This window comes from Anser brachyrhynchus, assembly GCF_964034855.1.
Source record: "Anser brachyrhynchus genome assembly, chromosome: 8".
Lineage (NCBI taxonomy): Eukaryota > Metazoa > Chordata > Aves > Anseriformes > Anatidae > Anser > Anser brachyrhynchus.
Genome location: NC_137702.1, coordinates 1 through 15,879, shown reverse-complemented (window position 1 = coordinate 15,879; position 15,879 = coordinate 1). Strand labels below are relative to the sequence as shown.

General features: G+C 49.9%; 2 protein-coding genes across 2 annotated transcripts in view; both read left to right on the top strand.

Moving 5' to 3' along the window:
* Positions 1–15,536, top strand: part of LOC308198697 (uncharacterized protein) — a 53,935-nt gene extending 38,399 nt beyond the window's left edge. Inside the window, exons 8-9 of the mRNA XM_080601564.1 lie at positions 14,902–14,984; positions 15,360–15,536. Coding sequence (XP_080457690.1) covers positions 14,902–14,958 — 57 coding nt within the window. The 3' untranslated portion in view covers positions 14,959–14,984; positions 15,360–15,536. The remainder of the gene's footprint in view (positions 1–14,901; positions 14,985–15,359) is intronic.
* Positions 1,848–12,529, top strand: LOC308199258 (uncharacterized protein; the record flags this gene model as incomplete). The annotated part of the gene is made up of 6 exons (XM_080603202.1): positions 1,848–1,954; positions 2,026–2,934; positions 6,262–6,412; positions 10,489–10,569; positions 11,163–11,395; positions 12,322–12,529. 4 exons carry the CDS (start codon positions 1,848–1,850, stop codon positions 10,513–10,515), a joined length of 1,194 nt encoding a protein of 397 aa, XP_080459328.1. The 3' UTR covers positions 10,516–10,569; positions 11,163–11,395; positions 12,322–12,529.
* Positions 15,537–15,879: the final 343 nt, after the last annotated feature.

The window sequence follows — 15,879 nt, the reverse complement described above, 5'->3', positions numbered from 1 at the left end:
CTTGAGGGTTTTCAGACTGCCCCATACTTCTGCATCACCCGCCAAGTGCACCCAGGTCCTTGAGCAAAAGCAATCCCACGGATGGCTTTGCCTTTGCCTGAGGCAGGAATAAGTCAGACTGTCTTCCCCAGTATGTTTTGTTTTTTGTTTGTTTGTTTGGTTGCTTTTTTTAAATGCGCTGCAAGGACTTTATCCCTTTCTATGTGTGTAGGAGTTTTGATTGGGCAGGGCTAGCTCGATTGGCAGACTAACCAGGTGGCTGTTGCTGCATGTGCATCTGTGGTGGTTTTACCTTGCTAGGCAGCTGAACTCCACCACAATTGCTCTTTCACTCCCCCTCCTCAGAAGAGGAGGGGAAGAAGAAACGGAAAGAAACAACTCATGGGTTGAGATAAGGATAATTTAATTAAAAGGAAAAATAATTATTAAGGGAAAATTGTTATTAAATAATTTAACTAAAGGGAAAGGGGGGAAAAAAAAAACACACAAAGGCTGTGTGGAAGTGCAGAGGAAAGAAATCACTCTCCACTTCCCACCAATGGGCGATGCTTGACCACGGCCTTGAAGCAGGGCCTCAACGCATGTACCCATTGTTCGGGAGGACAGATGTTTTCACAGTGAGAGCCCACCCCTCCCCTCTTCTTCCTTTTTCCACCTTCTATTGCTGAGTGTGGCATCATATGGTACGGAACATCCCTTTGGCTGCTTTACGTCAGCTGCCCTGCTGATGTTCCTTCCTCCCCTCTTGCCCACCCCCAGCCTGCTGGTGCTGGCTCGGGGGGGGGGTTGAGGGAGTCCTGATGCTGTGCCAGCATTGCTCAGCAGTAGACACGACACCGCTGTGACACCGGTGCTGTTCTAGCTACACGTGCAGAGCACGGCACTGTGTGGGCTGCCCCAGGGAAAGTTAACTCCATCCCAGCCAGACCCAGTACAGCATCCCAATGTTTGAATGTCTCAGCACCCATTGCTTTCAGCATATTCTTTATCAGTCTGCTGTATTGCGTTTTTTTGTTTCTTTGTTTGTTTTCCTGGATGCTGGTGCGGGAGAAGGGACGTGGTATACCCATTCAATGCCATGCTGTTTGGCCCAGATGTTTACGAGGTCATTGTGGAAACGAGTGCCACTGTCTGATTCAATTATTTCTGGCGTGCCGTGTTGCCATGAGACCGTGAGAAAAAGTTGCATTTTTGCAGTAGAATGCGTTTTTGCGGTGGAACATTCCACTAACCTTGCACATCCAAAAGTGATTGTGCAGGCATGACAGCAGCACAGCAGTGGAGAGGACGTTAAACAGATAAGGGGAAGGTCCCACTGTCCCCAGATAAGGAGGATAGGTAAGAAAAACAGGACGAGCAGTGCAAAATCAGTAAAAGCAAGAGATCGTGGGCCCTGTGGTCACAAGACAAGATGGGGGGTAGAAATTAACAGTTGGTCAAGTAAAATTGGATATACATGGTATAGCAACAAGTGTTGAGTAGCTTGTGAACCTGTAGTACTCAACCAGTGAGGAAACGGGAGGAATCAAGCGTTGGGTAAGAGGGAATATAAGGTTACGATAGACTTTTGCTGGTTGCTCCCGCTCGCAGGACCCCCGCCGCAGCAATCGTGAATAAAACAGCTTCACAGAAGACCCTGTCTGAGCAAGTTACTGAGGTTTTTCTCGCAAGACTTGCTTTTCAAAGCCCAGGATGGTGTTCCGGGTGGAAAGCTATGTTTCCGGCCCTGCGGTGGCTGCTTCCAGCACCCCGAGCACACGGCGCTTGCCAGCTTTACGGGAGCAGGTTATGTAGCGGGGTGGCCCTTCGGCTGTCGGGGGAGGGGAAGGCGACAGGGTCTGGCCGCGATGCCGGGGCAGCGGGAGCCTCTCCGGCTGCCGAGCTTCAACCTGCCGCACAGCTCAGCGCCGCGCAGCCGCTTCCTCGCTGCCTCAGTCCCCCCCCTCCGGGAAAGGCGAGAGAATAGGGGGTGGGGTGGGGTGGGTAAAGCGTGCGGGTTGAGATAAAGACAGTTTAATAGGACAGCAAATTAAGAGAAAGTAACGACACCAACGTGTACGCACACGCAAAGCTACCGCCGCACGCCGCAAGTGCTCGCCGCACGCGTGTCCGGTTGCCCGGCCGGTTCCTGAGCAGCAGCCGCCCCCCGGCCGTCCTTCCCGGTTCCGGACACCCCTTCGCGGCCAGCTCGGGTCGCCGTCCCGGTCGCGCCTCCTCCCGGCTCCCGGAGCAGACAAAGCGTCTCCCCTCCGGCTCGAGCGCGCTCAGCGCTCGCAGCCCCTCCTCGTGCGGCGGCTCCGCTCCCCCGGTCGCCGCGCCGGGCCGAGCCCCGCGGCCCCGTGCCTCGCTCCGGAGGCGTCCGCAGGCGCTGAACGGAGGGTCGGAGGACCCCCGCCGGCGGCAGCCTTCTGCCGAGCCTTCCTTGCCGGCGAGAGCCCCCCAGCCCGGCCCGGCCCGGCCGGCCGCGCGCAGGTCCCGCGGCGCTGCTCGGTGCCGCCGGGGCGGGCGGCCCGGGGCCCCGGCCAATGAGGCGGCGGGCGGCGGCGCGGCTCCGGGGAGATGGGCGGGGCATGCAAATCACGCCGGAGGGGAGGGGAGGGAGGGCGGGCGAAGGGGCGGGGCGACCGCTCAGAGGGGGCCGAGCTGCGCCAATCAGCGCGGAGCGGAGGTCGGGCGCAGGGGCTCGGTGGGCGGGGCACGCGGGCGGCGAGCCGCGGGGAGGGAGAGGCGGTGCCGGGGGCGGGGCATGCAAATTTCGCGCGGGGCCGAGCGAATCGGGCGCGCGGGGGCCCGAAGGGGCCGCTGGGTGGCCCCGGCGACGCGGCGGCGGGGCGCTCGGGGGTCGCGGCTGCGACCGGAGCGCCCGAGAGTGGGCGAGGGCGGCGGGTTGAGCCCCGGGAGGGCGGGGACGAGCGGTGGAGCAGCGGCCGTGAGGTAGGGGTGGTGGGCGCGGGAGGGGGTGTGTGTGTGGGAGGCTGGGCGGTCGTTTGCTGCACTTTAATGCCCAGCACTAGTGGTTTGGAGGATGGGGCTGTAAGTGCAGCGTTGCAGGGGCTTCCCGCCTCTGCCAGTGAATTGGCAGAGTAATTAGGAACCGGCTGTTGCTTCGTGGGATGTTCAGAATTTTGGTCTGGTAAATGGAAAAGGATCCTGGCGTGCGTATCTGCATCCTTGATCGTAGCAGCAGGAGTTTTGACGACCCTTGGTTGTTGCATTATCCCCTGTGTAAAAGGACTAGTACAGCGGTTCACTGAAACTGCGCTATTGAAACAAATGACCGTGGAGCCACCACCTTACTCCCGTAAGGTGATGATATTAGAGGGGATGGAAAGCAAAGAAGGTGAAGAAGAGGAAGAGATCTACCAAATTACACCGCAGAGAAAAGTTTTGCAAAAATCAACAATTTATAAAGAAGAAAAGGGGGGAATTGTGGGAATAAAAATGTTGTTTTTGCAGAGTTACGTTGTTTAGAGGGAAGTAATGCAGTGTTGAGGCTCGCAGTGATAAGAAAGCTTAACGGACAACCTTGTAAAATGCAGACAACCGGACTCCTCAGAGCAGCTAGATGAAAATCACGGTGTCAAGTCAGATCAGTGAAGAAACATTACCACTTCAAACAGTAAAAAAGTCAAAAGAGATTTGAAATTGAACAGGCCGGCAACTGAAGGCCACGTAGTGTCTGTGAAGCGTCGGATAGGTTGTGAACCCGGAATACCCAGTCAATGGGGAAACAGGGGAGGGTCCCGGTCGTCAAGAAAGAAAGTACATAAACCGTACTGTGTGACTAGTAGGCGCGCTCCTGCTTGTGGGACGCGTGCCATTGCGATCGCGAATAAATTACTGCTTCACTGAGACCCTCGCCTGAGCCTAAGCTACTGGCTACGGAGTGTTTCTCACACTCCCTGCGCGTAATCCTGGCTACAATATACCGCGTTATCGAAGGTGCCTTTTAAACAACATTGATAGAAACTCAGGGGGTGATAGTACTGACCCTGGGTGTGGAACTATCCACGCAGGGAATAACCCACGCTGCACCAAATATGGTAGCCACAGGAACGCCAATATACATAGCGCACGCCAGATGCAACGTGAGAATCCTGCAACTGGATGGCCTGTCCCAAATGGCGAGAGGTGGTACTGGCTACGTGGCAATAAAGCCAGGAAGGTGTTGCCCCTGGGATGGAAGGGAGCTTGCACCCTGGAGGCAATAATTCCAAACGTAACTATTATTGAAGACCCACAAAGCCAAAGGCCCCTTGAGACCACACGCAGGATTAAGCGGACTCCAGACAATTCTCTAGTAAAATTCTCTAGTATTTCACAGCTTTGCAAGGTGGTTTTTACCTTGGTTAGGGGTGGGTGAATTAGAAAAAGCTATTGTAAATATCTCCGCTATAACTGAAGAACTAGAAAATAAGTTTGATAAGTTTGCAAAAATAGGACTGTAGAATCGAATAGTATTCGATTCATTAATAACCTCATAAGGAGGAGCGTGCACTGTAATTAATGCTAGTTGCTGTATATATGTAGATCAAATGGGACGGATTTGACTGATATTTGGGGGGAAAAAAGTATACTGGGGGGGCGTGGGGAGGAAAGATCCTACATAGAGTAGCTCAAGATGACAGTTCCTGGGCATTTAGAAACATTTGGGAGAAACTAACTTCGTGGTTACCTGAACAGAATTGGCTCAAACCACTATTTGTTGGTATTGTAAAAATAATGGCTTTGTACGCCTACCATCCCCCGTGACATCCGAAGAAGACTATTGCGCCTTAACGTTGGAGAAACTCAAGAGCGCGGTACGTGAAGAGGTGCAAAAACAACAGTAGGAGTAAGGAAAGAAGAGGAGGGAACTGTGAGAAACTAAGTTGTGTTTTTGCAGTAGAGAACTAATTTTCTGTATTCCGAGGTAGTTGTGCAGTCATAATGAGGAGAAACGCTACGTGGGTAAGCGGACAGTAGGCGGCCTCACTGTTCCGAAATAAGGCAGAAGCTTGAGGAAAAACAGGTTGAGCAGCGTGGGCACGGTAAAACAAAGATCACAGGTTCCTGAAACATAAGAAAGGGGAAAAAAAAAAGGAAAAGAAGGGAGAAATTAAAGGGTTGAAAAAGAAGTAAGATTGTACATACATGGGACAGAGGAGCGTCGAGTAGCTTGTGAACCTGCAGTACTCGGCCAATGAGGACACAGGGGAGGGGATCGGGCGTCGGGGAATAGGGAATAAAAGTTGATGCTGTGCTTACTGCAATGCGCTCCTGATCGGCAGGACGCCCGCCACTGCAACCGCGAATAAAATAGCCTCAGAGAAGTTCGTGTGTCAAGAAAATTATTTGAGATGTTTCTCGCAGATATACTTGACGAGGGAGGACCAAGAACACCCGCGCCTTCTTTAAAATAAATAAATAAATAAATAAATAAATAAATAAAAAGCAGCACAGGAGCAGCCTGAGGGTCGCCTTCCCACAGGGAAGCGGCGCCGTGATTGGCTGGACCGTGAGGGCGGAAGTGGCGTCACGGCTAGCCTTAACTCAGGGCGGAAACGCTCCGTGATTGGCTCGGAGGAACGCAGGGCGGAGGTGCCGTGCAGGGCTTGCCGGAGCTATGGGCGGAAGCTGTCGGGCCGGGCCGCGCTGGGCTCAGCTCGGGCCGGGCCGCCGAGGCGCGGTGCCGCAACGAGGTTGGTGGTCGGTGCCGCCCCGGGCCGGGCCGGGCCGGGAGGGGACGAGGCGGCGGGCGGTTGGGGCGCCACGCGGTCGGCAGCTTCTGCGGAAACGGCCCTTGTGCGGGGCGGGGGCGGCGCCGCGCCGGAGCGGAGCGGACCGGGCGTGCGGCGGCGTCTGCACTGCGCGGGGCTTCGGAGGGCTGGGGGGGAAGGGGGCGAAGCGGCGGGGGGGGGGGCGGTTGCGTGCGCTTGGCCGACTCCCCTCTGCGTCGGATGGACTGCTCCGTCCCGCGGCATGCTGGGAGCTGTAGTTCTGTGGTGCGCGGCCGGTCTTTCCCCGAGCCGGGGCCGGGGCCGGGGCCGGGCCGTGCGCGCCGGGAGGCGCAGGTTGCCGCTGGCTGCGAGCGCGGCTGCCGGCGGTGAGGCGAGCGAGAGCCTTCGGGGGCGCTTCCCCGGAGCGTCGGGCCGGGAGGGGTGGGGGCTGCGGCGGCCGGGCGCGGGTCCTCGCTGCGCTCGATCGTCGGGCTGCGCCTCGGAGGTTTTCCTCCCCCCGCGTGCTGACGGCCGGCTCTCTCCTTTCCCTGCGGCTCACCAGGGCAGAAGCAGCTCCCCGCCGCTGGGACCCCCGCGGGGTTTGTCGCCGAGCGAAGGTGGCGCGGCAGCTGAAGGGAGGAAAGCTGCAGCTGGCGTGCTGCAGTCGCAGGTGTCCCAGGAGAAAGAGCAGCCCGTCTGTCCCAGCTGTCCGGGTAAGTCGCAGCGACCTCCGGGTGAAATCCAGGTGTGCTTTAGTAATTTTCCTGCACCTCAGGCTCAAAGGCCTGATTGAATTTGCATAACTGTGAACGGATGAACAGATTGGAGGATTTTTTTTTTTTTTGGAAGGAGGCAGTCCCTAAACCGATGCAGTCTAACTGCATCTAAGATGTAGGTTGTTACTTCCATAAGCTATAAAGGAACTTTACATGTTTTTTAAATGGAGTCTTATGTGCGTGCGTTTGGCTTGTCCTGATGGCTGGTGTAGGTGATTGCTCACATGACCAAAAACTCCTTGTGCTGATGTTGGATCTGCCCGTTGGTAAAGGACCGCATGTTCAGCTTTTTTTCCTTACCGTGTCGTAGTTATTTTATTATTTTTTTTCTGAAAGAAAGGGCGGATTTTTCATTGGTTTCTCTGTGAGCATATCGAACCAGATTGCAGTAAATACACGTAAGCGAGTAGGCTGCAGCACGTACTGGTCAGTATCAGAGTACTACTCTGCTAGCAGAGGAGAGCCAGATGAAGATGTTCAGGGTAAGGGCTTGTTCTGCCTCAAGTTGAATGGAAAGATGCTGAAGTTGAGCATCCCGGGGAATGTTTGTAGGACTATTTTTAGACGACGAAAGTTCAAATGGCTGTCGATGAAGGGGATTTTGTTGGCTCTTTTAGACAGCTATTCCTACCGAAGATCCCATCGGTTACAAAAGGTGGTAACCTTGCAGTTTCTACGGTCTGTAGCAAAATAAACTGGCAGATGAATAAATGAGCAGGCACAAATACATGTGACTCTATAGCCATGTTGTGGTTTAACGTAGCTGGCAGCTAAGCACCACATAGCCGTTGGCTTGTCCTCCCCTCTCCCTCTCTGGGATGGGGGAGAGAAATGGGAAAGTGAAGCCTGTGGGTTGAGATAAAGACAGCTTATAAAAACAGGAAAATAATAATAATAATGATAATAGTACTACTAATAATAATGTGCACAAACAAGTGATGCGCAATGCAATTGCTCACCACCTGCTGACCGATGCCCAGCCTATCCGCAAGCAGCTGGTCCCCCCAGTCCTGCTAGCCACCCCTATATATTGTTTAGCATGACGCCAGATGGTATGGAATACCCCTTTGGCCAGTTTGGGTCAGCTGCCCTGGGTCTATCCCCTCCCAGCTCCTGCTGCACCCCCAGCCTGCCCACTGGCAGGACAGAAAGAGAAGCTGGAAAGTCCTTGGCCTGGTGTAAACACTGCTCTGCAACAATTAAAACATCAGCATGTTATCAACACTTTTCTCAGCCTAATCCAAAACATAGCACCCTACCAGCTACTAGGAGGAAAATTAACTCTATATTAGCTGAAACCAGGACAAGCTGAGGTTAAATAACCTGCAGTTTCTTCTGTTTTATCTTTCAAAGAATGTTCTTGCTGAGCGCCTGAGCTTTTTGCTCACCTTACCGAGGAAAGGAATGGCTGTGCTTCTTCCCCCCTCATCCCTATTTTTTTTCCTCTTCTCCCTCGATGACAGGGACTTGAAATGTTTTTCTCAGATGTCCATGTGAAAGTTTTAAAGAATGCTAATGGTGAACACTGACAGAATTGGGTGACCTTTTAAAGGTGGAGGGTAAAGAACGTGGAAATTCCTAGTACGTTAATGTTACTTTGTTAACAAAACTGATGTAATAGCCACTTGCTGTTTCTGTTTTTTTGGTTTGGCTTGGTTTTCCTTTCAGTAGTCTCCCGAAAGGCTTTTGTTGACAAAACTTTGGTCTGCTTCAGCTTTAAGAATTACCCTAGAAATAATGAACAAGTGCTTGCAGGGCTTTCCAGAATGCTAATTGTAGTCAGTCAAGAATGACTTGGGAGGCAATTCCTTTCACGTAATCGTAGAGTGGTTTGGGTTGGAAGGGACGCTTAAAGATAATCTAGTCCATCCCCCCTGCCTCGATCAGTGGCGTCTTGCACTAGGTCAGGTTGCTCAAAGCCCCATCCAGCCCAGCTTTGAGTACCTCCAGTAATGAGGCCTCTACAACTTCTCTGGGCAGCCTGTTTCAGTGTCTTACTACCCTCATTGAGAAGAACTTCTTCCTTTTGTTCAATCTAAATCTATCTTCCTTCAGTTTAAAACTTGTCTTGCCTTGTCGCTACAGGCCCTGGTAACAAGTCCTTGCCTGTCTCTTTTGTAAGTCCACTATACGTGTTTAAAGGTAGTAATGAGGTCTCCCCAGAGCCTTCTCTTCTCCGGGCTGAAGTGTGACACAGCCCTTCTCCTGGTGCTGGCTTGCAGGTCAGTGCCGAGCTACCGGAAGGAGGTTTTTATGTACTTTGCTACTTCCTTCAAAGGGAAGTTGAAGTACAGACGAGCTGACTGAGAACACTCCAAAGTGGTAGACGCGAGACGTTTTGTAGGACGCCAGCTCTTTTCCTCTGTGAGCGGAAGGAAAGCTTGTTCGGACACAGGTATCTATCACAGAGTGATGCAGCTCTCGTTACCACTTCTGCTGACTCCTGAAGTGTTCCTATGCGCTGGTCTGATATCCCTGCCCATCTGTGGCAGAAGAGTTTGTCCCTCAGATTGCAGAAGCAGCATTGTGGAATTTAGGTTTTGGAATGTATTGAGATTGTACTCCTGAAATCTGATCTATTTCAAGATACTACCTATCCTTTCAAACCTTGCTTCTCTGAAATCCAAGTCGTTGTCATTACCCCAGAAATACCGAAGGGAGAAATGCTCCATTGAGCAAATTATCAGAAAGACAGAATCAATTTAGGCAAGCCTCTCTCCCGTGGAATTTGTGGATTCCTTAAACTGGCCTGGCAGGAGTATTTGAAGTAAATACTATCCAAGAAAAAATTATTCTCACGTGTCCCCTCAAGACTAGGAGATGGTTACCCAGCAAAATGCTTGCTCGAGGCACGGGCTCAACAGCTGATTAAGTAATTGGAGTGTGTGGGATAAAATACTGCAGACAGCACAGTCCACGCATTTGGTTGTTTAATGCCACTGAGATATGCTTTTATAGCAGAAATGTGTCAGAATTAACAGTAATACAAGGAAACGATGCAAACCTGGAGGTAGGCAGTGAGCTTTGTGAGCAGGGAGTGCTGGTGTGGCCCTGTTCCTCTGACTACACCTGTGCGAATCAAGTAGGGGAAGTGAGTGTGGATGTGGTATTTCAGCCCTTTCAGGGAGCTGAACGTCACCTGAAAAGATGACGACATCCCTGCCCTGAAGGACCTGCCCACCACAGTCTGTAGCATTGTGTGCATGTGTAGATTGCTGGGCCTGAGAGTAGGGGACTATGGGATGTTGGGGCTGGGATTTGATTTGGGGATTCCCCCCAGCCCCACAAGCTTAGCTTTTAAGTTAAAGCTTGGAAATAGAAGAGGGAGTGAGGGAAGAAAAAAGCAAAGCCTTACGGAGCCTCAGCTCCATTGAGGAACGAATAACAGTCTGTCTGCTTCTGGAAGAACTTCCCACTGCTGAGGATAGATGGGGTGGACCCCAAAAACTAGATGGGATTCTGTGTGAGCTGGTAATACTGCCAGCAGGACTCCATAGCTGACAAGAGACATTATTTGTTTTGATGTCCGTCACAATGAAAAATGCTTGTTTCATCCAACCTGGGGAAGTAGTATCAAACTCACAGACAGAAACAATATTAGTAAGACTCTATTATACAGTCATTGTGAAAGTTTAGCATAGCGAAGAAACTGTGTGTATAAGGTGAAAAATGGAGTCATACCTCTGAGAAGTCCCAGTTTGTGGTCTTTAATCTTTTTTCTTGTTTTTTTTTTGGGGGGGGGGAGGGGAGGGAAGGGGGGTAATGAGGGAGAGAGACGAACATTACCCAAAAAGGTGACAAAATCCGTGCCTAAAAAGCTCACCTGCTACAGCTTTTATAAATGATCTTTGCACTGCAAGTTTCAGTTTTCATGAAGCCAAATTGACATAAATCTGAAAATTCCCATGGGTTTAAAAGAACGCTTACTGAAATATTCTTGTCATTCACAGTAATAATGGAGTGAGTGAACTTGTTCCGCATAGTGACCTTACTTTATTGTTTTTGTATTCCAGCAAACCTGTGCAATCCCAGGAGTGTAAGTACAGTCTTGTGTAGCATTGTCATTCTGCCCCACCACTCTGATATCTAACAAGGTAATACTTTCTGGATGTTGTCTACAAATTCTTTCCTTTCTTATGTAAGAGGTAGATGCATGTATTGCCTAGTTTGTCATAGATTGTTGCTGAAGTACTGTTTTATTTGTATTTGTGAAGACAGCAGAATCAAAGATAGCAGCTCGGCGACTTCCACCGAGATGGTCATTAATATAAAACAGTGAAGTTTCTAGCATATATTAAAAAGCCTGGAGGAGTTAGCATAGCTTGCAGGAAATTGTGCTGGAAAGAGATGATATTTGACAGCAAACATGAAAATGTTGTCTTTTTACCAAGAATGATGAGAACTGCTGCGTCCGCCCTGTGTTTGGATGGGTAAGTGGGGTGAGTGAGTTAAGAGGAGCTGAGCGTGGAGTTTGTGGCGGAATTGAGAAACGAATGAGATAATTTAACCTCTTTTCCGTGCATGTCTTTTTTTTTAAATCCCATACTTTTGTTATTATCAAGAATTTTTAATGTAACTCTCTATTTTAACTGGTTTGGTTTTGTGGATAGCAGCTAACTATAGAAAGAACTAAGATCCTAAAGTGTCCTTGGAGCCGCTAACTCTACTTCTTTATCTCTTCCCTAAGAAGACGTCCTGGATTTAAAGACGGTGTGTATTAAATGAAGTATGAGAAGAAACAGCTTCTTCGGACACTGGCGCTCCTCTTCTTCAGCTCGTGCAGAAGGCTGACAGCCTGTCTCACTCTTGTCAGTGCTATCCCACCAGCTCCTGTAGGAGCTCAGCACCGCGTTTGGCCTGTTGCGATCTTCCCGCTCCCCTCATTTCTGTGCTGCAATGCCACCATGCACGAGAAGTCAGGTAGGATCTGAAGACCTTTGAAATTGCTAAAGAATCAAACCTCAGCTGTCAGTTTTAGCCCATTGTATTCCAGACGTTTGCTTTGCTGGATGATAGTTTCGTTTTTGATTTTGTAATACGTTCTTTGTAGAGGTTATTTTAAGCAGACAAGTAGGTAGCCTCCTTCTTTTGGTGGATTTGTGCAGGTTTTAGCTGAGCTTTGCACATCTGAGCGATTGCCCAGTGGCTGTTCTGGTCTTGACGCGTCCCTAAAACCTTTGTCCGCCTCACCCCTCCTCTTTGTGTATTAAGATGCATGTTTGCGTAAAAATTATGTACACCGTGCATAAGCCCCCCAGTGGTTATGGGGCATTTTCAGCATTTCACAGATAAGACTCTGTGTTTACTTAATCACTTAGGCATAGTCCTGGCTTTCAGCGTAGGCATAGCTAATGATTGTTATTCAAGTGGTTATGAAGTTCCCAACGTTTGTTTGTTTATATATATATATATGTAGAGAGAGAGAGAGAGAGATACATACACATATGTATATGTATGTATATACATAAATGAAACTGAGTCTGTGGAGTAAAAGACTTGTCTGCTTGCTGTATATACTCACGTATCAGCAGACTCATACACAAGCTGATCCAAACTGGGTGCCAAGCTGTGCCTTTTTTGTCGCATGGAATATGCAATCTGTGCACCTCAGGTGTACCTTGTCTATTAACTATCTCTTACATTGTGCCACCCCATTAATATCAGTGGATGTACCCAGCACCACCTTGGGGCTACATAGAATGTGGAAATTTCTAGTATGTTAATGTTACTCTGTTAACAAAACTGACGTACTAGCTGTATGCTGTTTCTATTTTTTTGTTTTTCTTTTCAGTAGCCTCCCCAAAAGTTTTTGTGGACATGTTGTGTATCTTTTCTTGTTCTTCCAGGATTCACTTGGCAGGGAAGACAACCATGGAATCCAAGGGCTGTGGACAACCATCTACCAGATGGTTGTTGAAGATGCCTTCGGTCACGTCATTTGTCCTTTTAGCTCGCCCTTTCCTTTATCTTGAGTTGAATTTTTGTGCAGCGCTATGTTTGCAGTGGTAACACTGCTGCTGAGGTGTTTTCGATTAAAAACGATCTTAACTGTAATAGTGAATTCACTGAGTGTGGCTTTGTATAACGACTTCCACGACCATAACATTTTTCTCCTTTGTCACAGATAGGAGGAAAACTCTTTAGAGAGAGATGGAGAAGGAATTAATTATACCTCTGCCTCATCCCATGAGACCAGAAGACGTGTAGTAACTGTAAGCTGCGATTCTCAGGAGACATACTAAGCATCTCTGGTTCCTTCTCGGCCTGCCCCCCTAAGGCCTTAGGGATGAGAAATCTTAGGCTTAATGTTTTTCTCTATGAAATACTGTCGTGTTAAGGGGCGTAGCTGACTAACTGTTACGGGTCTGGTCGGATTCGGGGTACTGAACTACCAGGGTCACGGATTCACCAATAACGTAGGACACCCTCGCTCTAGTTGTGTTCAATGAGAACTGTCACAGCTAGGAACAATGCAACGAAGGGCAGTTTATTACAGCAACAGGGACACAGGTTCTTTGGAATTGTCGGCGATAAATTCACTGTCCGCAAAAGCAAGCGAGCACGCATGAAATACACGGGTACTCGTCCTGGCTATTAACGCATTAAAAGGCACAAAGGCTCTAGAGATTTCTGAGTTTCTACGGAGACGCCTGGTACAACCAAGCATTCAGATCTTACCCCACGACATCCCAGTGCGGGGGGAAGAGAGGCTCAGCCCGTCGACTGATCCCGGAAGTCAGAAAGGTATCCTTCGTGATGGTATCTTCCCTAACATCCCCTTTCACTTAAGCCAATTTACATTATCCACCAATCTGTTCTCTTTAGAGACCAGTGATAGGACCCGTGGGAATGGTGTCAACCTGCAGCAGGAGAGGTTCAGGCTAGACATCAGGAAGAGGTTCTTCACTGAGAGGGTTGTTGAGCACTGGAACAGTCTCCCCAGGCCGGTAGTCGCTTCACCAAGTCTGCCGGAGTTTAAGAAGCATTTGGACTGTGCACTTAGTCATATGGTCTGAATTTTTGGGTTGACCTGTGTGATGCCGGGAGTTGGGCTCGATGATCCTTGTGGATCCCTTCCAATTCGGGATATTCTATGACTCTGTGATTATTTTCTGTCCCTTTTAGGTGGAGCTTGAGTGACTCTAGTCAGGCATATCTTGGTTATGATTTGTAAAGTTTTCTTGCTTTCGTTTAAAGCTATAGGGGTCTGAGAAATTCAGAGCGTGTGCTCAGTGAGGGGCGGTCGCAGCTTGGAGGCATGGAGCTTTTGGGATGGAGGTGTGGTTTGGTATTATAGTGATGATATAATGAGCAAAAGTTCACTAGAGTACAGCGTTCTGTCAAAACCATGACAGGTGGTTGGCTCAGGGTGCGAGAAACAAAGTTGTGTTTTTGCAGTAGAGAATTACTTTTCTGTATTCCAAGGTAATCGTGTAGTCATAATAAGGAGAAATGCTAAGTAGATAAGTGAAGGGAATGAGGACACAGACTCCAAAATAGTCGAGAAATGGAGACCCTTTATTGTTCCAATGCCAGATATTATATAGCTTTCTGAACCAGCTACATGCACTGCACGCAGCTAGCGTGCGTAGTTACAGACTTCTGATTAGTGCATTCCTTTTGATCATGCATAGCCCTCTATAGGCCCGTCCGAGCCTAGCAACTTCTTACTGGTTCCCACTTTCTCTTATTCTAGCCTGGTTACCACTCTATGCCTGTGAGTAACCTTCTTCTTAACCCTTAGTGCACCGCTGTATCAATCAGCTCCAGTTTATCACCGAATGGGTCACCTGTAGATAAGTGGACAGTAGAAGGCCTCACTGTTCCAAAATAAGGTAGAAGCTTGAGAAAAACAAGATGAGCAGTGTGAGAACAGTAAAACAAAGATCACAAAGTTCTCAAAACATAAGAAAGGAGAAATTAAAGGGTTGAAAAAACACAAAAATTGTACATACGTGGTATAGAGGAGCGTCGAGTAGCTTGTGAACCTGTAGTACTTAGCCAATGAGGAAACAGGGGAGGTGATCAGGCGTCAGGTAATAGGGAATAAAAGGTTATGATTTGTTTACTAAAATGCGTTCCTGATTGACAGGATGCCCGCCATTGCAATCACGAATAAAATAGCTTCACAGAAGATCCTGTCTGAAGAAAATTATTTGAGATTTTTCTCACAAGGATGGTAAACATGCAGCTTATCAGTCTTGGTGCGCATAAGAGCATCAGGTCCCCGTCTCATCACAGAGCCTATCCGTGGTGTCTCCACTCTGCTCTACGCTCTGTACTGTTCCTTAGAGTCAGCACACCAAGTTCCCCTAGTGCAATAGCATGTAAAGTTGGAGGCCTAGGGAACACTTAGGTAGCGCAGCTACCCTCCACCCTGAAAGCTTTTTCAATGCTGCACGTTTTCTTTAAAATGTGAATATTAGTTTAATTTGCCTAGTTACTTAAGGCAATTACTCCACAAGTACCAGAAGCGATATTGAGAAGCCTACTTCCAGCATCTCTGTTGGTAATAATAGCTTCATACTTGTGTGCTTATCCTCATGCCTTTTCCTTTCAAATACTGGAAAGGCAGAGACTGTTCAACAGAGTCATCTCTGATCCAAAAACCAAAACTCTGATTTCATCCCAAACTAATGCTGTCTGATGTCAGTAAAACTGCTATTACTCTCGGTCATCCTGGCTGTCGCAATTGTGCCTCTGTTGGACTCTCTGTCCAACCCCGTTGATCACCCCTGTCCCGCTCCCTGCCCCCCCGGTGGTTCTTCTGTCCCTCTGCCCTGCTGTCTGTCTGTCCACCCAGTTCCTCTCTTGCTGCTTGTATCCCACTTGTGCCCTTTTCCTTTTTCTTCCTCCTTCTGTGCCTCACAGCCCATTTCTGCAGGAGGCAGCTGTTCCCCAGGGCATGGATGCTGAGACGGACGGATGGACCTGCTGGATGCCTGAGCCCCGCAGCCCCCCAGGGGAAGGGGAGAATGTCTGGGCAGGGAGTTCTGCCGCAGTCTCCCTCCCAGGAGTCCTGCGTAAGAGTTTAATAAAGTTTGCTTTCTGGCTTGTGCTGCCCTCTGTGTTTGGGGACACTGTAAGTGGCTGTGGCCGTGCTGCTAGGTGCAGGTTCCTGGGTGTGGAGGGGGCAGGGGCTGGGGTGTTGGCCCCGTGTTTATTGTCCATGGGGGAGCCAATGGACACAGACAAGCGACCTGGGTGTGGGGGCCACCCTGCTGGGGAGGCTGCAGGCGGGGGGGGGGGCAAGGGCAGCAATGGTGGGGGTAGGCCTGTGCTGTGTTTGCTCCCTGGGCCAGGTGTGCTGGGACTGGTCTGCGCAGAGGGAGTGATTGGCGAGCGTGACCTAGGCTGTGGCTGCTGCGGAGCAGCAGGTGAGGGAGGGCCTGGGCGTCCCTGGC